At 38.9% G+C, this 19,607-nt stretch overlaps 1 protein-coding gene across 5 annotated transcripts in view; it reads left to right on the forward strand.

The window, feature by feature from the left end:
- Window positions 1–19,328, forward strand: part of LOC149500200 (uncharacterized) — a 109,095-nt gene extending 89,767 nt beyond the window's left edge. For all 5 annotated transcript variants that reach the window (XM_089737745.1, XM_089737746.1, XM_089737749.1 and 2 more), the window contains exons 2-6: window positions 9,666–12,135; window positions 12,509–13,143; window positions 13,664–13,973; window positions 16,279–16,597; window positions 17,643–19,328. In XM_089737745.1, the coding sequence (XP_089593871.1) occupies window positions 9,666–12,135; window positions 12,509–13,143; window positions 13,664–13,973; window positions 16,279–16,597; window positions 17,643–18,045 (4,137 nt within the window). In that variant the 3' untranslated portion in view covers window positions 18,046–19,328. The remainder of the gene's footprint in view (window positions 1–9,665; window positions 12,136–12,508; window positions 13,144–13,663; window positions 13,974–16,278; window positions 16,598–17,642) is intronic.
- The last annotated feature ends 279 nt before the right edge of the window (window positions 19,329–19,607 follow it).

The following is a 19,607-nucleotide window of genomic DNA, read 5'->3' on the forward strand; positions in this document are numbered from 1 at the left end:
GTTAAGTGGTTACTGGAGCCCATAGACATCTACAACGTAAATGCGCCACCCACCTTGAGATATAAGTTCTAAGGTCTCAGTATAGTTACAACGGCTGCCCCACCCTTCGAACCGAAACGCATTACTGCTTCACGGCGGAAATAGGCGGGGTGGTGGTACCTACCCGTGCGGACTCCTAAGAGGTCCTACCACCAGTGATTACGCAATTCTTATGTTCGCGGCTAAAGAATTTTTATTCGCGCATCTAATTGCATAGGTACATCGTACATCCTTTTTATCAATGTGTATGTAACGCATTGATAAAAACGATTCCAATTTGTAGGTAACCAACCAAATATTCATTGTAAACGCGCCTTTCAGTATTCACATTTTCTGTATTCGTGGAATATTAACGGAACGTATACACCGCGAATAAAGAGTTATTACTGTATTCGATGTGTCAGAAATAATAAAATAAATTTAATGTGTGGCTTTGAATCGAGAAAGTTTTAAAAAAAATCGAATATAAATCTGCTGGAGCATAAACATTTTTAACCCGTAAGTGAATCAAGCGCTTACAAAAGAATAAGCGAGTCGTCTATTATCAAAGGTGGCAATCTGTGCATTTGGACAAAAAAATGTTATTGATATGTCGATACAGATTAATTTGAATATAATCGTCTCTTTCAAAGAATACGGTTCAAAACCTGCATTAAATAAAGGTTAATACTTAACCTGTTATTTATCTAAGATGTCGTTCAGATGAGTTTTGTGACTGCCAATGGAATACAAAGTCAATAATTCGTTTTTCTGATTTACCAATAATTGTCCAAAAGTCACATTGCCGGCTTTGATAATAGTCGACTCAAGCTTAAGAAACCACTTCAACCGTTTTGCCTCCAATGCATCGTCGGTGTGTGCCGACACGCGCGCTTTTAACATGACATGTACATATATGTAATACTTGCACATACGCAGTTGCACGTCGCCAAGGCCATTGCAAAACCAGCCTGCAGCCTATAGTGTAAACTCTTCAATAATGATTTTCCAAATGAGTTACTCGTGGCCTATTTTATCCCTAACTACCTATTTGCTGGTAGCTCCTAAGGGACTATTTAGCTACGCGCGGGTAGGTGATTTCACGGATTAAACTTGGGGGGGGGAGTAGGACCTCTTCTAGTCCGCACGTGTAGGTTCCGCCACTCTGCCTATTTCTGCCGTGAAGCAGTATTGCATTTCGATTTGAAGGGCAGGGCAGCCGTTGTAACTATATTCAGACCTTAGAACGTTAAGTTTACTTAGAACCTTACGTTGTAGATGTCTATGGGCTCCAGTAACCACTTAACACCAAGTGGGCTGTGAGCTCGTCCACCCATCTAAGCAATAAAACAATAAAATAAGAATACATTTAACAAAACACACAGACAGACTGTGCTTAAAATGCGTTCCATTACAGAAACATATGATTGCAATTACGTAAGTAGTGAATTAGTCATATTGAACCTGAGTCAGTCAGTTCACTGTGCAACGCGAACGAGGAAATAATTAGGTCCGTAAATAGCTCCGGATATCGGACTGTTTGTCGTATGTAAGAGGTTTATTTTGCCCTGAAACCACTTCCTACGTCCCAATTAGTTTGTTGCGGCTGTTAATAAGCCGACTACCCCACGACGAGATTGATTGATTAATGAAGTGATGATAACATACCAGGCGACATGGGTAAATTGTTATACCTGCCATACTGTGTTACGTTTTATTATTACTTCTATGGATGGACGGTCGGTCTACCTTGTTTTACTCGTTATACGAGACATCAAAAACATAAATGCCGCCATCGATCTTGAGACATGACTTCTAAATCACATATTTACACTACAACTTCTGCCCCATCATTCAAACCGAAACGCATTACTGCTTCACGATGTCAAATAAAATTACTACCAGTAAACTACCATTTTCAACCAAGGCTCACATAGTAAGCTGCTTAGTATTGCTGATGTCATTTTTTTTCCTACCAAAGCTGATGGTCTAGACTTCTAGAGAGACCATATCAGCGTAACCTTAACTAGTAGGTGAGCTCACGGGGCTGAAACCTGACGATGATGCTAACACGAACCACCGGATCGGAAACGCGACTCCCTGAGAAGATCCGGCGAGAAACTCAGTGGGCTGTGTCTGTGGATTAATTTACTCGCTGAGCCCTTCGTCGCAAGCGACGGATTCGACGAGAACGATGACCGATGCTAGGGGTACCTAAAAGCACCGTTAGTGGATCGAGAGGATCCGAAATGTGTTTTGAGCAAGTCGACATGATGTCCATGAGCAACATTAGCCACTTACTACCAAGTACGCCGCATCCTCGTCTACGTAAGAATGGTAAAAAGAGATAACCAACCAGTGGAAGCTCAAAGATCGCTCAATACGTCAGTAACTAAACAAATGAATGCATAATGAATAGGTGTGTCATTATAATTACCCGACATTAGTTCTTAATTGTGAATGATTCGCTCGTGATGATACCTACATAACTGAACCATCTGCAGTATTTAAAAGAAAAACCTAACCATCGTTACGCTTCTAGACTTTTTCATCTAGTTATGGAATAACAAGTTTTCCCGCTAAAGAATCCAGACACTACATTCGCTGCGTTTTAAAACTAGTTGCGTTCCTATTTTTTGTTCAGACAATTTCTCCTCTAGAATCTGATGTGTTTTCTAAAAGAAATCATCGAAACTCTGTTGAAAAATCGCTAACAGTGGGGTCTAAATTTCAATCTGATTTATTTCAATTTGATCGTGATCAAATTATGACATTACTTTTTTGCTATATTTGTCGTGTATGTTTGTGTCCGGTGCCCATAACACAGGAGAACCTCCTACTGGGCTTTTTAGAAACCAACTTTGAACTTTATGTCTAAACGTAGCTACGAAGAATCCATGTTCTTCTGCGAGAGTAAATAAATAAATAAATAGTTATTTACCATCTTTTAATACCTCTCATGCATTGTAAAGAATCTATCTTGAGCGCAAGTACATGTTATATGTATTATATTATATAGATTATTATAGCGTCTACTTCGGAAACTAGCATTACCTAAACAAAAAAGATGCAGCGAGAAAAAAAACGGAAAAATAGATTAATAGATTTTTTTCTAATAAAAAATGACGGTAGTTGACAAAATATTAAAATGTCGACTAACACTTTAGTCGTCCTTTACCACGACAACTGCAAAGTATTTGTAGGATCGGAAATAATGTAATGACAATAAGAAACGTTCCATTTAAGCGTACAAGTAGTTTTAATTAACTCCACGACAACGATACAATAAAAAAATTCCAACAAATGCCTTCCTTCAAGAGCAATAAGCATTCAATGGACTCATTAGAATAAAACTTCTAAGTTGTTTTTTTTTTTTCATCAAAGATTAATATCTCTAAGGGCTATTACGTGGGAATACGTCTAACCGAACGCATTCACTTAAAATAGTCCAGAAGTTTAAAAAAAAGAATTATGCGCTTTATCGTGGTTAGTTTAAAAACGCATCCGGTCGGTTTATATTAAATTAAGGTGTGTAAGGCGCACTAAATTACCTGTATAGACATGAGTCGACTATTATCAAAGCCGGCAATGTGACTTATGGATAATTATTGGTAAATCAGAAAAACGAATTTTTGACTTTATATTCCATTGGCAGTCACAAAACTCTTCTGAACGACATCTTAGATAAATAACAGGTTAAGTATTAACCTTTATTTAATGCAGGTTTTGAACCGTATTCTTTGAAGGAGACGATTATATTCAAATCAATCTGTATTGAAATATCAATATTTTTTTTTTGTCCAAATGCACAGATTGCCACCTTTGATAATATACGACTCACATGACGTATTTATAAAGAATTCGACATTCGTTAACACAATATCGAAATGTTGACAAAGGCACGGCCAATACAACGAACACTAAACAAATGAACAAAGTCAAGATTGATCCGTAACAGTAATATTTTAATTGCGCTATACATATTTTTTGTTGTTACGAAAACGGTATTATTCAATCGAAAAATATGTTTACTTTTTTGTCTCAATCAAACACGCTGGTCCCGTGAGAAGTATTTCACTTAACCTTCAAACTATAAGCGTGGGAATTATGTTTATTTAAGTGTAAGGAAAATGGAGATTATATTACGTGATGAACAATTAATATTTTTTAAGTAACCTCTACGGGAGCCTGATTTCATATATCCGTATTTTTTTAAAATTATATAAAAGTTGCAGGTATTACGAGTATAGCCGACGTTTCGACAATATTTTGTCAACACATCTTACTAATAATACCTATTATCAATTGGAAACAAGCCCGTGTTTATGTCAATGCATCCTTCAAATACCAAACCTTTTTTTTTTATTTTTTTTATTGCTTAGATGGGTGGACGAGCTCACAGCCCACCTGTTGTTAAGTGGTTACTGGAGCCCATAGACATCTACAACGTAAATGCACCACCCACCTTGAGATATAAGTTGTAACCTTAAATATAGCTACAAAAAGACCAAAATGTCCTCATCATTTTAATATGTAAATGACTTAATATCATTTATATAACAACCAATATTATATCGAGGGGTGAAAGGCTACTCGCTTAAGGCGACATTTCGCTCAAAACGCGACATTTATCTTTGTAATTAAAGGTGCGTTTTATTTGGTATTAGCTTCAAGTTTGATGTTTTTTAATTGAACTTCAATTAAGTTCACCCCATTCAAATAGCTAAAGAAGTTTTTTTGTAATGATATTTTTTCCAAATTTTAAACTTTAAATTGCTCTCTTGTAACATTGCGAAAATGACAGTTGTATTCAAATACAAAGTATAGAAGTTAATTATGATTCATACAAAATATGGGTTTAATATATCTCCGCCATATAGACAAAAGATTAGATAGCGGTTATTACCAAATTATTCTAAAAGTTTGACATTATTAAAATAAATGTGCTTGTTCATTAAGAGTGAGAAAACTTGTGGCTTATGTCACCTTGGAACGAAACCTGATTTCGATCGGCAAAGTCGAACTCGACTGGCCATAAACAGATAATGGGCGCCTGTGATCTCATCCGCTTATGTCATATAAGAGAACGCATCGTTTGCATAGAAACTCGTTAATTTTGTAAATGTTTTCATTCAAAATTTCGGATAGCTTTCGCTGCTCTTTCAAGAAAGTATTCAAGACTCGTTTGTGCCGAAAAGAATCGTGCTACAAATCCGTGCGAATCACTAGTGGCACATACGTTTAATACAAAACAATCATCTGTCATATTCCTAGCAAAAAAAACGTATATACGAAAAACGCTTTTATAGGCAATACGACATCCCTAGAATTATCGAGAACATTCCTGACAAGTCGAGTAGTTTTGATACTTTTACTGGTGGTAGGACCTCTTGTGAGTCCGCGCGGGTAAGTGCCACCACCCTGCCTATTTCTGCCGCGAAGCGGTAATTCGTTTCGGTTTGAAGGGTGGAGCAGTCGTTGTAACTATACTTGAGAACTTATATCTACCTATTATATTTATTGAACTTATATCTCAAGGTGGATGGCGCATTTACGTCGTAGATGTCAATGGGCTCCACTGGAGCCGCTCCAGTAACCACTTAACACCAGGTGGGCTGTGAGCTCGTCAACCCATCTAAGCAATAAAAAAATATAAAAAAGTGTTTCCGCTATTTGACAATAGATGGCGTTGCTCTTAACCCCTTAACAATACGCTTATCTTAAATTCACCGGAATTTAGCGAATTGTGTGCGATTGTGTTTACGTGCAGAATAGTGTCGGACTGTTTCTTAACTCTGTAAAAACTGCAGCGTATTTATGTTTGAACCCTGGCTGAATGGTGCAGATTGAATAGTTAAAAGGTCCATTTATATCGGCTTAAAATGCAAATTTCTATTGATAGAATATTAAGTTTTCACTCGGTCACGAGTTTGACAAGCACCGGACCACCGGACGTAATGAAATTACAGTAGAATTCAGACCTAAAGCTATTGGTTTGTAATTAGTGTACACCATAAATCCTTCTATCGGCAGCTTTCTCAAGATACAGGATCTGCTAATTCAACACAGATTGCACTCGGCATAATCCACCGTCGTCTTTCCCGCCTCAATGTGTTCTTCAATTAGTACAAGTTTGTTAGCTATTTTCGATTGAGTTATAATTTTGTACAATAAAATCATTTATTTCTACATTACGACTATTAGTTTTATTTAGAAATACTTTTTATTATTCATATCGGAATAATTCGCAAAAAATCGTGACATTCACATAATTGTGGGACAGCAAATAATGACAATTCAGTCATTGAGTAGTTTTTAGTTCTAGTTCGGAGATTGCATTATTAGTTGCAGTTATGTAGTTTCCAGAGCCTATGAACATCAAATATGTTAATGCCGCCACCCACATTGAGCTATGAGTTCTAAGTCTTAGTTTTACAGTACAACGGCTGCCCCATCCTTCATAGCGAAATGCATTACTGCTTCACAGCAGAAATAGACAGGGTGGTGGTACCTACGCGAGCTGGTTCACAAGACCCCCTACTACCAACGAAGCTTCAACCTGATTTCTGAGGATAAGCGGCAGCTATTTGCGCTGTCAATTTGTTGATGTACGAACAGAGAAAATGTTAGAGGTCGTTCCATAGATTTCAATTTCGCGATATCGGTGTGTATGCGTGGGCGCCGATTTGTCGCCATCGTATCGTCAGATGAAAATGCTCTTTTAGGTTGTATTCAGGACATAGTTAAAACCGGAACGGGTCGAGGTGAAACCTCCGCTGCGTACACCTTTGCAAATATAAACACACATCGCATTGTTAACTGCAGCCTATTTCCATTAATTAAACGTTCTCGTTGCTAAATATGTACACGACACATTTCTTATTTCAATTGTTATTTTAATATAGTCTGCCTAGTGATTTCTTTTTCGCCTTGTAGACGTCCGCGATACAGAGGAGACGAGAAAGCGTTTAGCGTTAATTGCGTACGTCATAAGTGTTGTAAATAAACTTTACTTGATTCGCATATGACTGAATTGTGGTGACGAGAATAGCGCCAATTAAAAAAAACCTCAACCACCCAACATGTACCTAAGTTCTCGTAGGTCATAAGTGCCCGTTGATGGCTCACGGGTGACCAAGTGCTCTCAATTTCTTTGAGAAATCCCTTCAGCGATAAGCATTATCAATGGGACAGATAAAACCTGACCCTACGGGGTCAACTTGAGAGAATTATTAACACTAGCCCTAGCAAGAGCAGTGCTTCGTAGAATCTACCACCGAATCGGAATTGCGACCCACTGATAAAATACGGCGAGAAACTCAGTGGATTACACACGCATCGAGAACCGATGACAATACAATAATTTTATTACTTTTCCTTCATATTTTCTTACTTACATCCAAACGAGGTTCGAAAAAATTCGTATTGTAGTATTTAATTCTGCTTGTTATCTTTAAACAATGTTTTCATTAATTATTTATTCGACGTAATTAATTAACAAATTTCATGTAAATATAAAAATTATTCCACGTACCACAACAAAACAGCGACAGCGGCGCTCATTGCCAATAGTCACGGACATGACGACAATGATCGTGCATTTTTTATTCGAACGTAAAAACTGTCAAGAATCAAAAAACTGGCTGGCGATTAATACGATTATTGCACGGACTTAAATGAGAATTGATTTCAATGTCTGAATTGCAAAGTAACAAGCTTGAAATACGGTGAAATTAAGATTAAATTACGATTCGGATAAATTTTTGCAATAAATCTAACTATCTTGCGGCCCACAGAGGTCCACTAACATAAACCTCCTCTTCACGCCTCTTCATAACGATGCATAATTTAAATAAACTTAGACATGAGTTGATGAAAAGGTTAATTACCATTTTTAAGATTTCTGAGTTTATACATTGAATGAAGGTATTATGTGCCTATAAACGATATTAGACCTTAACACTCCGGGTTTAAAGGCTATTTTTAGAAAGTGCATGTGATGAAAGAGTTATGTACGAAGAAAAGGTACAAGTACTTAACAAAAGATTGTTGCCCGTTTTCTCAAAATTAACAAATTTTATCATATCCCCTTCATCCACTCATGTCTTCAATTGTTGCCCTTTAAATATTGGAGAGTGCTCTGAGGAATTTTGAGTTCGAGATGATTCCTTCATTATTTTTTTTACCATAGGCCGCCTGTCGCGTTCAGCGTTCATTAGATTTTCCCGTGCTCTATTCCCACTTTAGACATCATCATAATTTTCCTGCCCTTCTCCCAGTCAGCTGGGGCCGGCGCAACATGTTTTCTCCTTCCATACTTTTTTTTTTTTATTGCTTAGATGGGTGGACGAGCTCACAGCCCACCTGGTGTTAAGTGGTTACTGGAGCCCATGGACATCTACAAAGTAAATACGCCACCCACCTTGAGATATAAGTTCTAAAATCTCAGTATAGTTACTATAGTATACTACAGTATAGTATACTTCTCTATCACATACTATTTGTTCGCTCACTCCTCTCTTACACATGTCGTCTTTCACGCAATTCATCCATTTCTTCTTATGTCTACCTCTTCTTCTATATCCTTGCACATTAATAGTTAACACTCTCTTACCAATCGTATTTTCATTTCGTCTCATCACATGTCCATACCATCCCAAACACGCACTATTCCCACTTTAGACATTACAATAAAATCCGACTCGGCGTCTCGTGGTTACATTAGAATCTTTAATAATCATAACACACGCTCTGTGCTAAAACGTAAATACATACATGTATTATTATATGCTCCGTATATAATGTAAGTGGAGTAGGTGCTGCTTTCACTACAAACAATGCTATTGTGATGTCTAGTTTCATCCAATATTCACAAGAAAAATAACAGAAAACTATGTCATTTTAACCACTAGGATTCGCAATGGAGCTAAGGATTACCTCTGCGCTCTTATATCTTAGCACTGTTAAGAAACAATTTATGTGGTTATCAGAGCTCATGGGCATCAATAACGTAAATGTCACCCCCTACCTTAAAATATGGGTCCTAAGTCTAAGTTTTATTGTACAACGGCTGTGGCTTTTCAAACCACAACGCATTACTGCTTCAACGAGAGAAACAGGCAGTGGCAGGTACCTTCCCGTGTAGGGCTAACAACAAGTTTTACCACCAGTCGAAGCATGCCGTGTTTCCAGACGAAGAGTAGAGCAATAATAACAAAAGATCTACAAAAGTCGAAGTGATCGGGCAATATTTGGCCAGCCACTCCAATAGTTAGATAAGATAAAGCAATCCGTGATCTCAGCTTCTTTCCTGCGCTAGTTAACATTATTGAAACAATATTACAAGATGATATCTTCGCTGTCGATCGAAACAAAATATGATAAAAAAGAAATGAAAACAAGTTCGAGATGCCAATACAAACATGAGCGCAAGTCTATGTAATTGATTGAAAAACAAATATGACGCTGGTTAGTCACCAAACCGAACAAACGACCAAGTTGGCCTAGCTAACTAGCCTAATTAATTAACTAAATTAAAGTCGTTCTACCCACAATTTACTTTCCATCGGAATAAAATTCAACTACTTAACTAATTAAGACCGTACAGCAAAATAAAATACCAATTAAGTTTCTGTTTTTCATTTCAGAATGCCAGTTACGTAATCAACAGACGTTATTCGAGGGACAAGATGTCGCCGGTGTGCCACAGTTTCGTGCAGAACGCTTGGAAAAAGGACTTCTGCTCCAACTGTTTCAAGTCGCGCGAGGAACACGTCAAGCAAGAACGAGTCAGCGAGGGTAGCAAGTATTTAGCTACTCCATTCCAGAACAGAAGTACATTCTTTAAGAAAACTCCACCGAGCATACTGAAGATCCATTCAAAGAAAAAGAATAAACGTAATGTAAGTTTTCCAGACGAAGTCAGTAGTGTTATTGGTTTTGGAGGCGATGGATGGTCGGATGATGAGGAATTCGAAATGTCAGAAGACAATGAAGACGATGACACTTTCCCCGATACTGAGGAGGAGAGAGAACTTTACAGAATCACAAAGTCCAATACAGATTTTAACACAGTCAAAGCCAATCTGTTGGGAGACTCTGCAAGCAAATCATATACTTCCCTAATGCTGGGGAAAATGCAAACAGACTCGGCGGGTAAGAAGAAAACTCTGCTTGTTTCTGTAACTCCATTCGGGCAAGATAACAAAAATAATGGTAAGCCACACGCTCGTAAACCGTCCATTATTCATGTATCAGAAGCATCGGCTGAAGAAACAAGTAATTATAAAACTAATATTATCTTATCTACGTATGTAAAAGAATCCGAAACGATAATAAGTTCGGAAGGTGTTAATACATCGGGAAGCATATGCACCGAGAAATCGTTACTTGAAGAAATATCAGAGACTTTACAACAGAATCGCATGTCAGGTGGCATAGACCTGCGTTTAACACAAAACGATGTCAACAAACCCACCGTAGTCGAAGGAAAGATGAAGGAAAGCATGCAAGATGAACCAGAGAAAAAAGATGTATGCGAAACTAAAAAGAACGGTATTGTGAGGAAATCGCCATTAACGAAAACACAAGAACGCCCTAAAGTGAACTTAGGACGCGCAGATTTTAAATTCTGTAAAATTAACGTCGAAAACACTAGTGTTGATTCAGCTGTCAGTACATTAAACTCAACTCCGAATAACTCTTTCGCCTCCGACGACGAGAGTTTTAGTGCTAAAACTGACTCCGATAACGATGACAGCGGGCACTTTTCAGAAACGCACAAGACCGAAGAAACCGTGAAAATAAAAGTATTCAACGACAGCGATAAAAACCTTAAGATGTCGCCTATTGGTCAATTGAGAAAAGTGGACGGACAAGCCAGCAGTGGATATTCAACATTCCAAAGCCCGGTTATCGATATGCCTCCCATAATACCGAAACAGACCGACAACATTTTCTCCGCGGAAGCCAGTAGAGAGTTAGCGGGCGAACCAGACGGTAGGGCCGATCCGGAAGAGGCGACCGAAGCGCCAGCTCTTCCTAAAAGTCCTATTCCTATGTTAGATCCGCGCCCGTCTTTCTTACATGGAATGATTTCTGATGTAATGCTCGCACACAAACCTGTTCTGCCGGAAAAACCCAAGCTGCCAGTTAAACCTGTTATTAAATCAACAACGAAGAAAAGTACTATCACAAACCATCAAGTTATGCAGCTACAATCAAATGAAGATGAAAAAACAAACAGAATTATGAATGAAGAACGCTGTATTGAAATTACAGAAGTACATGAAGAAAAATTAGATACTGTTTATTACGCTCAACCAGTGCTAACGAAACAGGACAGCGATTCGTCTTTGAACAGTCTCTGCAAACGTAAAGCGCCTACTCCCCCGTCGACACCAACGATTGAAGAATATCCGAACTTATACCAAAGAAACACAAGTGGGTTTGCAAAATCTGACTCACCCGTAGTAAGAGAAATGGAGAAAAGAGAGCGCTCTGTGACATCTTCACTTCCTAAAGCTAAGACGGCAGAAGAAGTGATCGACATAAAAAGAGTTGAAGGAACACCAGAACCGGCACCGCGAAGAACGATTTCTCTTTCGCACGACAACCTGTTGCTTGATGAGAAACGTAAAGGAAAATTAAAGTTCTCCATCAAAAAGCTACTTCGAATTGGTTCATCAAAGGACTTGGACAAGAAAGAACTCAGTGTCGCTACTGTCACTAAAGTCACCACAAAACCTGAGGATATTTACGATTTGACACCAAAACCGAAGCCACGTTTGGTCATCATACACCCATTAGATATAAACGGCACTAGCGTCGAAGTCGTGAAGACTAACGGCGATATCCCCGATCTCCGGAGACTAAGCCACGACGACGTCTCTTCTATATACAGCGGAAGCAGTTCGGCAACTGATCCAGAAACCCCGAAAGTTTTAAATAAACCTCCACCGCCTCCGCGGCAAATCGGGGATGAACTCAAAACTGTACCGCACCCTGCGAAGCCAGCCCGACCGCCCCCACCGAAATCGGCCGCTTTGCAAAAGAAACAAAAACAGCAAGCTTGGACCGCGACACCAAGTAAAACCGACAGTATTTACGCTAATTTAGGTGAGTTACCATCTATTTTTTTTTTTGTTTCTTAAAATTAACATAATTTCAGTTTCACTATGCCTCGTTTGCGTAATTCACTTTCTACGTATTAATAATAATGTAGAATATGTACTAACGAACTATTTTACATGAAAAAATCATTTGGATGTTCTGACGTGCAGACGCGTACTACAAATGTACATAATATTTACATTGCTACATAATTAATTGGTATTCGTAAGAATAAATATTGTAGTATTTCTGTAGATTCGCAAATTGTGTTTCAGAAAATGTTCTAAAAAATGGAACGCGATTAACTTTCTCCTAAAATACCGTGTCTATAGAACACGTCAACAGAAGATGATTATAATTCTTTAACTACCTATTACAGGTGAGATCAGATCGGCATTAGCACCAAGAAAACCGGAGCGAACAGCCAGCATGCGGGAGAGGGAGGCTCATTTAGAACTCCCGAAACGACGAACGCAAATAGACGACGACAAAGACGAGCCAGACGACGGACCGCATGAGCTTGTGCAGGCCACAAACGACCCAGTCATCCACAGCTACGACGATGTATACCACAACTCCAAATACGACGAAGAGAATTGCGACTCCGCAAAGAACAGCGACAGTGATTACGAATACGTCCACCACGCCAGATCTAGCTCGCCGGAATGTGACGCCGGCTTGAAGCCAAGAGACGCGGACGAGAGCAAAAACCCGAAGAAGACTGAGAACGAAAGCAACGACTTCCCAAAATACAATGGCTTCAATCGATCCTCGCTGCCGTACTGCGGTAGTGAGACGGAATCCGAAATATATTCGCCTTACAGCTTCTATTGTTCAACGGACAACATTGACACAGCCAACCATGAAGAGTATCAAAACGATTTGACTCCGAAGACCACAACTAACAAACTCAGAGTGCGGAAAGGCAGGAGCGTGGTGCACAGAAACTTGGAGGACAATTACGGAGCAGTCGTTATTGCGAATCACGAAGCTCTGGCGCAGGTCTTAGAACAGGTAATTTAATACGTTTATCTCGCAATGCTGGCCTAGTTGCGTACTAGATTGACTGCGGTTACGAGCAATTTATCTGTCTGTTTTAGGCCTATGTTTATTTGTTTAAAGCTAATTAAGTATTTCACAAAAATTTCGAAGACGTTGTCGTGGCCTAAAGGATAAGACGTCCGGTGCATTCGTATTTAGCGATGCACCGGTGTTCGAATGTTGAAATGAAATACGTACTTAACAAATGTTCACGATTGACTTCCACAGAGAAGGATAACATCGTAATAAAAACCAAACCCGCAAAATTATAATTTGCGTTATTACTGATGATAGAACCTCTTGTGAGTCCGCGCGGGTAGGTTCCACCACCCTTGCCGTGAAGCAGTAATGCGTTCCGTTTTGAAGGGTGGGGTAGCCATTGTGAGATGTCTATGGGCTCCGGTAACCACTAAACACCAGGTTGGTTGTGAGCTCTTCCTCCCATATAAGCAATAAAAAAAAAATACTACTCAAACTCTAATTGGTATCGCAGGTTCAGCAGAGTGCGACAATGCAGCCCTCGCTACGAGGCTTAAAGGCTTGCACAAATCTCCGTTGGAGTGATTTCACGGTACAACCGAAGTCATCCGTCAAGGCCGGCAGGAGAATATTCTGTCCGGCCGTTTGGAACTCTAATAGTCCGGTCAACGTGACCCTCATGCTGTACAAGGAGCAGATGGCTTCGCAAATCGTCTGCCAACAGTCCGTGCAGCCGCAGACGCTGAGTCTAAATGCCATTACAGAGTTCTGTGATTTGGTACCCAGACAACAGTTCGGCGAAGACGGAGACGATTTAGTACAAGGTAAGGACCTTTGTTCAAAATTTGCATTAGGTTTTGTTTTAATTGCTTTGATGGGCGGTCGAGCTCACAGCCCACCTGGTGATGATATGTGATTATTGGAGCCCAAAAACTATAGAGAGTAGAGGTAAGGAGAACCGTCTCTATGTGTGAATAAATCTGCTAAATATGGGTGGCGCTACAGTAGCAACTGGGTACATTTTAAAACAGGCGCTGAAAGTTATTAGAATAAAATAGAGAAATAAAAAAGGACGAAAGAATTGTAAGCACTACGAAATCACAAAAAGTAATTTATTTAAAGCTGATAAGAAAATGTAATCGACGTTTTACCACAGTAATAATTTTAGCTTATATTGACGAACTTAGTTTGGACTACGTAAACATGTGAAGTCCTGTATATTAACACTGTCACTAACATATTTAATTTAATATATTTAATCACTCTAGTCATTAAATATATTAAATTTCCTAACTCAGCATACTTAAACAGTTAACAACTGCTCAATTCATATCATACCCTGTGCCTATGCTAGCGCCATTCTGGACAACTTTTGAACTGTTATTTAATGCTGAAAGTGGGACACTTTCAAACTTCTCCCATATGAGATGGTTCACCTTACCTCTAACCTCCATACCAAAAACATTTACAATGTAAATGCGCCACCCACCTTGAGATATAAGTTCTAAGGGCTCAGTATAGTTACAACGGCTGCCCTGGCCTTCAAACCGAAACGCATTACTGCTTCACGGCCCAAATAAGCAGGATGGTGGTACCTATCCATGCGGACTCACAAGGGATCCTACTGCCACTTAGACGTAAGGACTGTTGACAAAGTCAATGTGTGTAATGTGATTGTCACGCCAATCGTGAGATAAAACTCGTCTTGTGCGGATTATGTCTTTCCTACGCAACGGACCTAAAAATTGTGTTGTAGGTATATAATGTAACATTTGGCTTCATAGTATCTTGGTGGCCTAAGTCTTTGACTGATTATACCAAGAATACAAATTCAGTCCCTAACCGCAGTCTACAATTATGTTAAATATATTTGGAGTCTAGATATCGTGTTTCCGACGCCTTTATTACAAGTTAAATTTCGGCTTGGGTTGATGTGTTCGGAACGCTAAATCTATAGTAATTGATAGAACAAGCAAAATATTACATAGAACTGATTATATTTATGTGAAATCTGGGTTATCTTGGTCAATATTAAAACAAACTGGATCTCCTTCAAATCGCTAACATAATTTTAATCGAGCATAAAATAACATTAGATATGTTAATAACATTGACGATTTAATTATGAAATGAACAGGTTTAGTTCGTAAACAACTGGAATATTAAAGGATGAAGGTCGCTCGGCAATTATGGATTTTGTCCGTTCACTTTTATACAAGGCGTGTTTTACATTCGAAAACCTAATTACATAATTTAATCAATCGCAACGCTTCTAAGGTATATGTACATAGATAAATAACGGCCGTCTGGTGTAGTGGTAAGTGACATGGTCACTACACAAGGGGGTCGCGGGCTCCAATCCCGCCAAGGGAAGATATTTGTATGATAAATATAAATGTCTTTTCCAGGGTTATGGATGTATATTAAAATATATGTATGTGTATAATAAAAATCTTACATTTATATCCGTTATCTGGTACCTGTAACACAAGTTCTTTACGAACTTATCACGGGACCAGTTAACGTGGCGTGATTGTTAGTAAATATTTATTTATTATTATTTATTATTTATTTATTTATTTATATTTAGTTAGGCCGATGTGTGACGAATCATAGAATTAGCGACACTGCTCTTACAAAACTTGATTAACAGGTCACCAGAGAATGTACAGCAATGTACTCTCTGCATTACATGTGCTAATGCGATGTCCAACCAATACTTACGCACATTCAAGTGTACCGTAATCTTGCTTATTTCTGACACTATACATAACACCTCCTTGTTTGAAGGATGAACATTTGAAATAGGAAAAGACACCGGATAAAAACCCTTGAATTAAAATAACAACGTGGTCGGTATATTAGATATCCGGTTCTTCGCAATGTGTCGCGTTTCCGATCCGGTGGTAGATTCTGCGAAGCACTGCTCTTGCTAGGGTCAGTGTTAGCATCACTCCAGTTTGAGTCCCGTGAGCTCACGTACTAGTTAAGGTTACGCTGAAATAGCCTCTCAAGGCTATCATCAGCTTAGGTAGAGAAAAAAAAAAGATATCAGGTTCCTAGAATTTCCGACTTTTGTATACAACTCGGGCCAATGCAATATTCAACATAGTTTCTTTTATGTTCCAGCAACTATCGTGGTTTTGGCCCAAGCGCAGGTGGACACCTTACAAAGCTATGGCCAAAGTCTTCGCTCCGTCGAAGCTCTTTCGACCAACTCCCAACTCGTGCCAACTGAACAGGTCCACGAGGCTATCTTCATGATGCTGCAACTGATCAACGGCCTCAAGTGCCTTCAGGCGCGAGGGGTCGAGGAAATCTCGGAGACTTTGTCCTCGTTCGTGGCGCTGAGGGAAGCCCAGGCTAATAACAACGTTCCGGACGATAGATTGACGTCACTCTCGGCTCCGAAGACCAACTGTTACGGGAGACTGTGTATTTTGCAAGGGTAAGTAATGGATTATACGTTGCAATCAATTTATGCGTCTTTTTTAACCGCAAAGGGCTATTCTAGCTTCACCTTGACAGGTGGGCTCACGGAGCTCAGCCTCAGAGGATTACTAACATCTGCTCTAGCAAAATAAATAAATAAAAGAGCAGTTTTTTTTTATTGCTTAGATAGGTGCACGAGCTCACAGCCCACCTGGTTTTAAGTGGTTACTGGAGCCCATAGATATCGTAAAAAAGGACTCCACCTTGAGGTATAAGTTCTAAGGTTTCAAGTTTAGTTACAACGGCTGCCCCACCCTTCAAACCGAAACGCATAACTGCTTCACGGCAGAAATAGGCAGGGCGGTGGACCTACCCGCGCGGACTCACAGGGGGTCCTACCATCAGTATTTATGCAAATTATAATTTTGCGGGTTTGATTTTTATTACACAATGTTATTCCTTCACCGTGGAAATCAATCGTGAACATTTGTTGAGTACGTATTTCATTAGAAAAATTGGTACCCGCCTGCGGGATTCGAACACCGGTGCATCGCTCAACACGGACAACAACATGCACCGGACGTCTTATCCCTTAGGCCACGACGACTTGAACGAGCGTTCAACCCAGATTATTACTACCCAGCGGACGAGATTAGACCATAATAACAAACACCTCAAAATCTAGATTCATTATATGCGTTAACATTTTCTTTTATTTTTGATGAGAAATAAAGTTATGTCCATTTTTCTTAGGCATAACACTAATTCGTAAAAAAAAATCGTTTGCCAAAAACGGGTACATATAACTCAACTGTTTCGTCTTTGTTTGAACAACATAAAAACGTTCACACTTCGAGTTAGGTTTTTAGATCGCTTGAGTTCCTATAGCCCATAGATATCCGTTATGCCAATGCCACAATTCCTCTATATTTTTATCCGACCTATTCCGATTTACCATCTACATTCATACATACCGTGGCTAACATCATTCATTGAAATCATTTCGCCAACAACCAACTCAAGGTTGAATCTTGACTTCAATTGATAAAATTTCTTCGCAGACTGAGCAACGAGGCGAACTGCAAAACGGACGAACCTCTAAACTCCCTCTGCAGATGCGCAATAAGAGCACTCGAAACGCTCCTGCCGGGGGAGAAGCTCAGCCCACTCCTAAAAGAGGTCCTACAGGAGGAGCGTGCTGTATCGTTGAATCAGGCAAAGTCAGTTTTGGAATTCATGTTATGGGGGCCGTTGGACGTGGTCCAAGGTGTGCCGGTGGATGAGAGGGAGTTGTCCCTACAGCGCTGGCTGGACTTAGAGCGAGCCACGGTCTTACACGGTCTGGTCAGGACGAGGGTACAGCTAAACGTCTTCGAGCAACTGCACCTGATGTTCCTCGTTCGGTCCACGGCGAGGGCGATGTGCGACGCCTCCGTACTCCTAGAGAAAGCTAACGTTTATTGATAATAACATTGATATTGGTCGCGCCGCCGGGATTGACTTTGGGAGTACGAAATGTTGTTTTCGATTGTCTACATTCATAACACCATTAAAATAACTCAAAGTATGAGCAAAAGCGGTATAGAAACATCTCGCTATCACTTTCGCACTTAATGGTGGGGATGCCGTTAGACTTATCGACATCTTTTTCTGTTATTTGACAACTACCCCCCGCCACCACTTAAAAAGATTCAATGAATTTAAAACATTCTTGATATTGTACGAAATTTCGTTGAAATGCGATGCTCGATTGTCTACTTTCATAAAACTATTAAAGGAATTCAAAGTATTAGTGGAAGCGGTGTAGAAACATCTCGCTATCCCTTTCGCACTTAATGGTGGACATGTCGTTGGACATAACGGCATCCTTTTCTGTCATTTGACAACTACCCCCGTCGCCACATAAAAGGTTGATATTTTAGAAATAACAAAACCACTATTTAGTTATAAATGTTAAATTAACATATCAAAATCCCGCTGTTTGTCTCGGTCGCTACAGACTTCGTGGCACTCACCACGTCCGCCAATTATTGAGCTTTACTCGAATCGAACCTTGAAATGTACGTTTGATTTAGTTGTACGTTCTCAACAAATGCTGTCTAAGATACTAGTTGTCTGTGAAAACTTGTAGATATTAAAATCTCTTTTAGTCAACGTACTTTCAAGGATCTCAAATTAATTTAAAAATCTAAATACAGGCACCCGGAAACTGATTCGTTAACTAATGACACTTATTGCAGTCAACTTTTTATAACACATCCATTCATTAAATCATTCTTTGGTTTACTAAATCATTCATTCGTTATTTACGTCGTTCATTCATTTATTAAGTCAGTTATTCGTTTCTTAAATCATTTATTAAATCACTCATTCACTTATTAAATGATTCATTCATTTTTTAAATATTTCATTCCTTAATTATATCGTGCATTCATTCATGAAATCTTTCATTAATTGATTTCATTAAATCAATGGACTTTATTAATGATAAATTTAATTGAACGGCAATATTGAGGTTTCCCTCGCGTTGGTGCCAACGCATAGAACTGAACACGGACATACTCATTCTTATTCCGGTGCCTTATTATTATATTGTATAATATTTAATGTTAAGTTAGTTTTTAGATCAAGAATTGTATAATTTATATTACACGTATATATACGAGCCTCTGATGAGTAGCTGTCAAGTTCAAATCATTATTTACCTATGTTAAGTGTTTCGATTAATAAAGTATACATATTACTTATCTTGCAATGGTTTTATTTGGTTAGCCACCACCGCAATTCGAATTTTGGTAATCTAATAATTTCGCTCTAACATCCTGTCAAGTATGAACGGGAAAATAAAAAATTACTGTTCTAAGTTTTTGAATTACATTATTTTCTTCTAAAACTACACAGCATAATTCAATTAAGGCTGTAACTGGTTTCCGCTTATCAATTAAAAGTTTTAATAAAAAAAAGTTAACTGTGTCGATTTTAAAAAAGTCATTTTCAGGTTTTCATACTTCCCTGTTCTTTGAACT

Source organism: Bombyx mandarina, chromosome 23, assembly GCF_030267445.1.
Source record: "Bombyx mandarina strain Sakado chromosome 23, ASM3026744v2".
Taxonomy (NCBI): domain Eukaryota; kingdom Metazoa; phylum Arthropoda; class Insecta; order Lepidoptera; family Bombycidae; genus Bombyx; species Bombyx mandarina.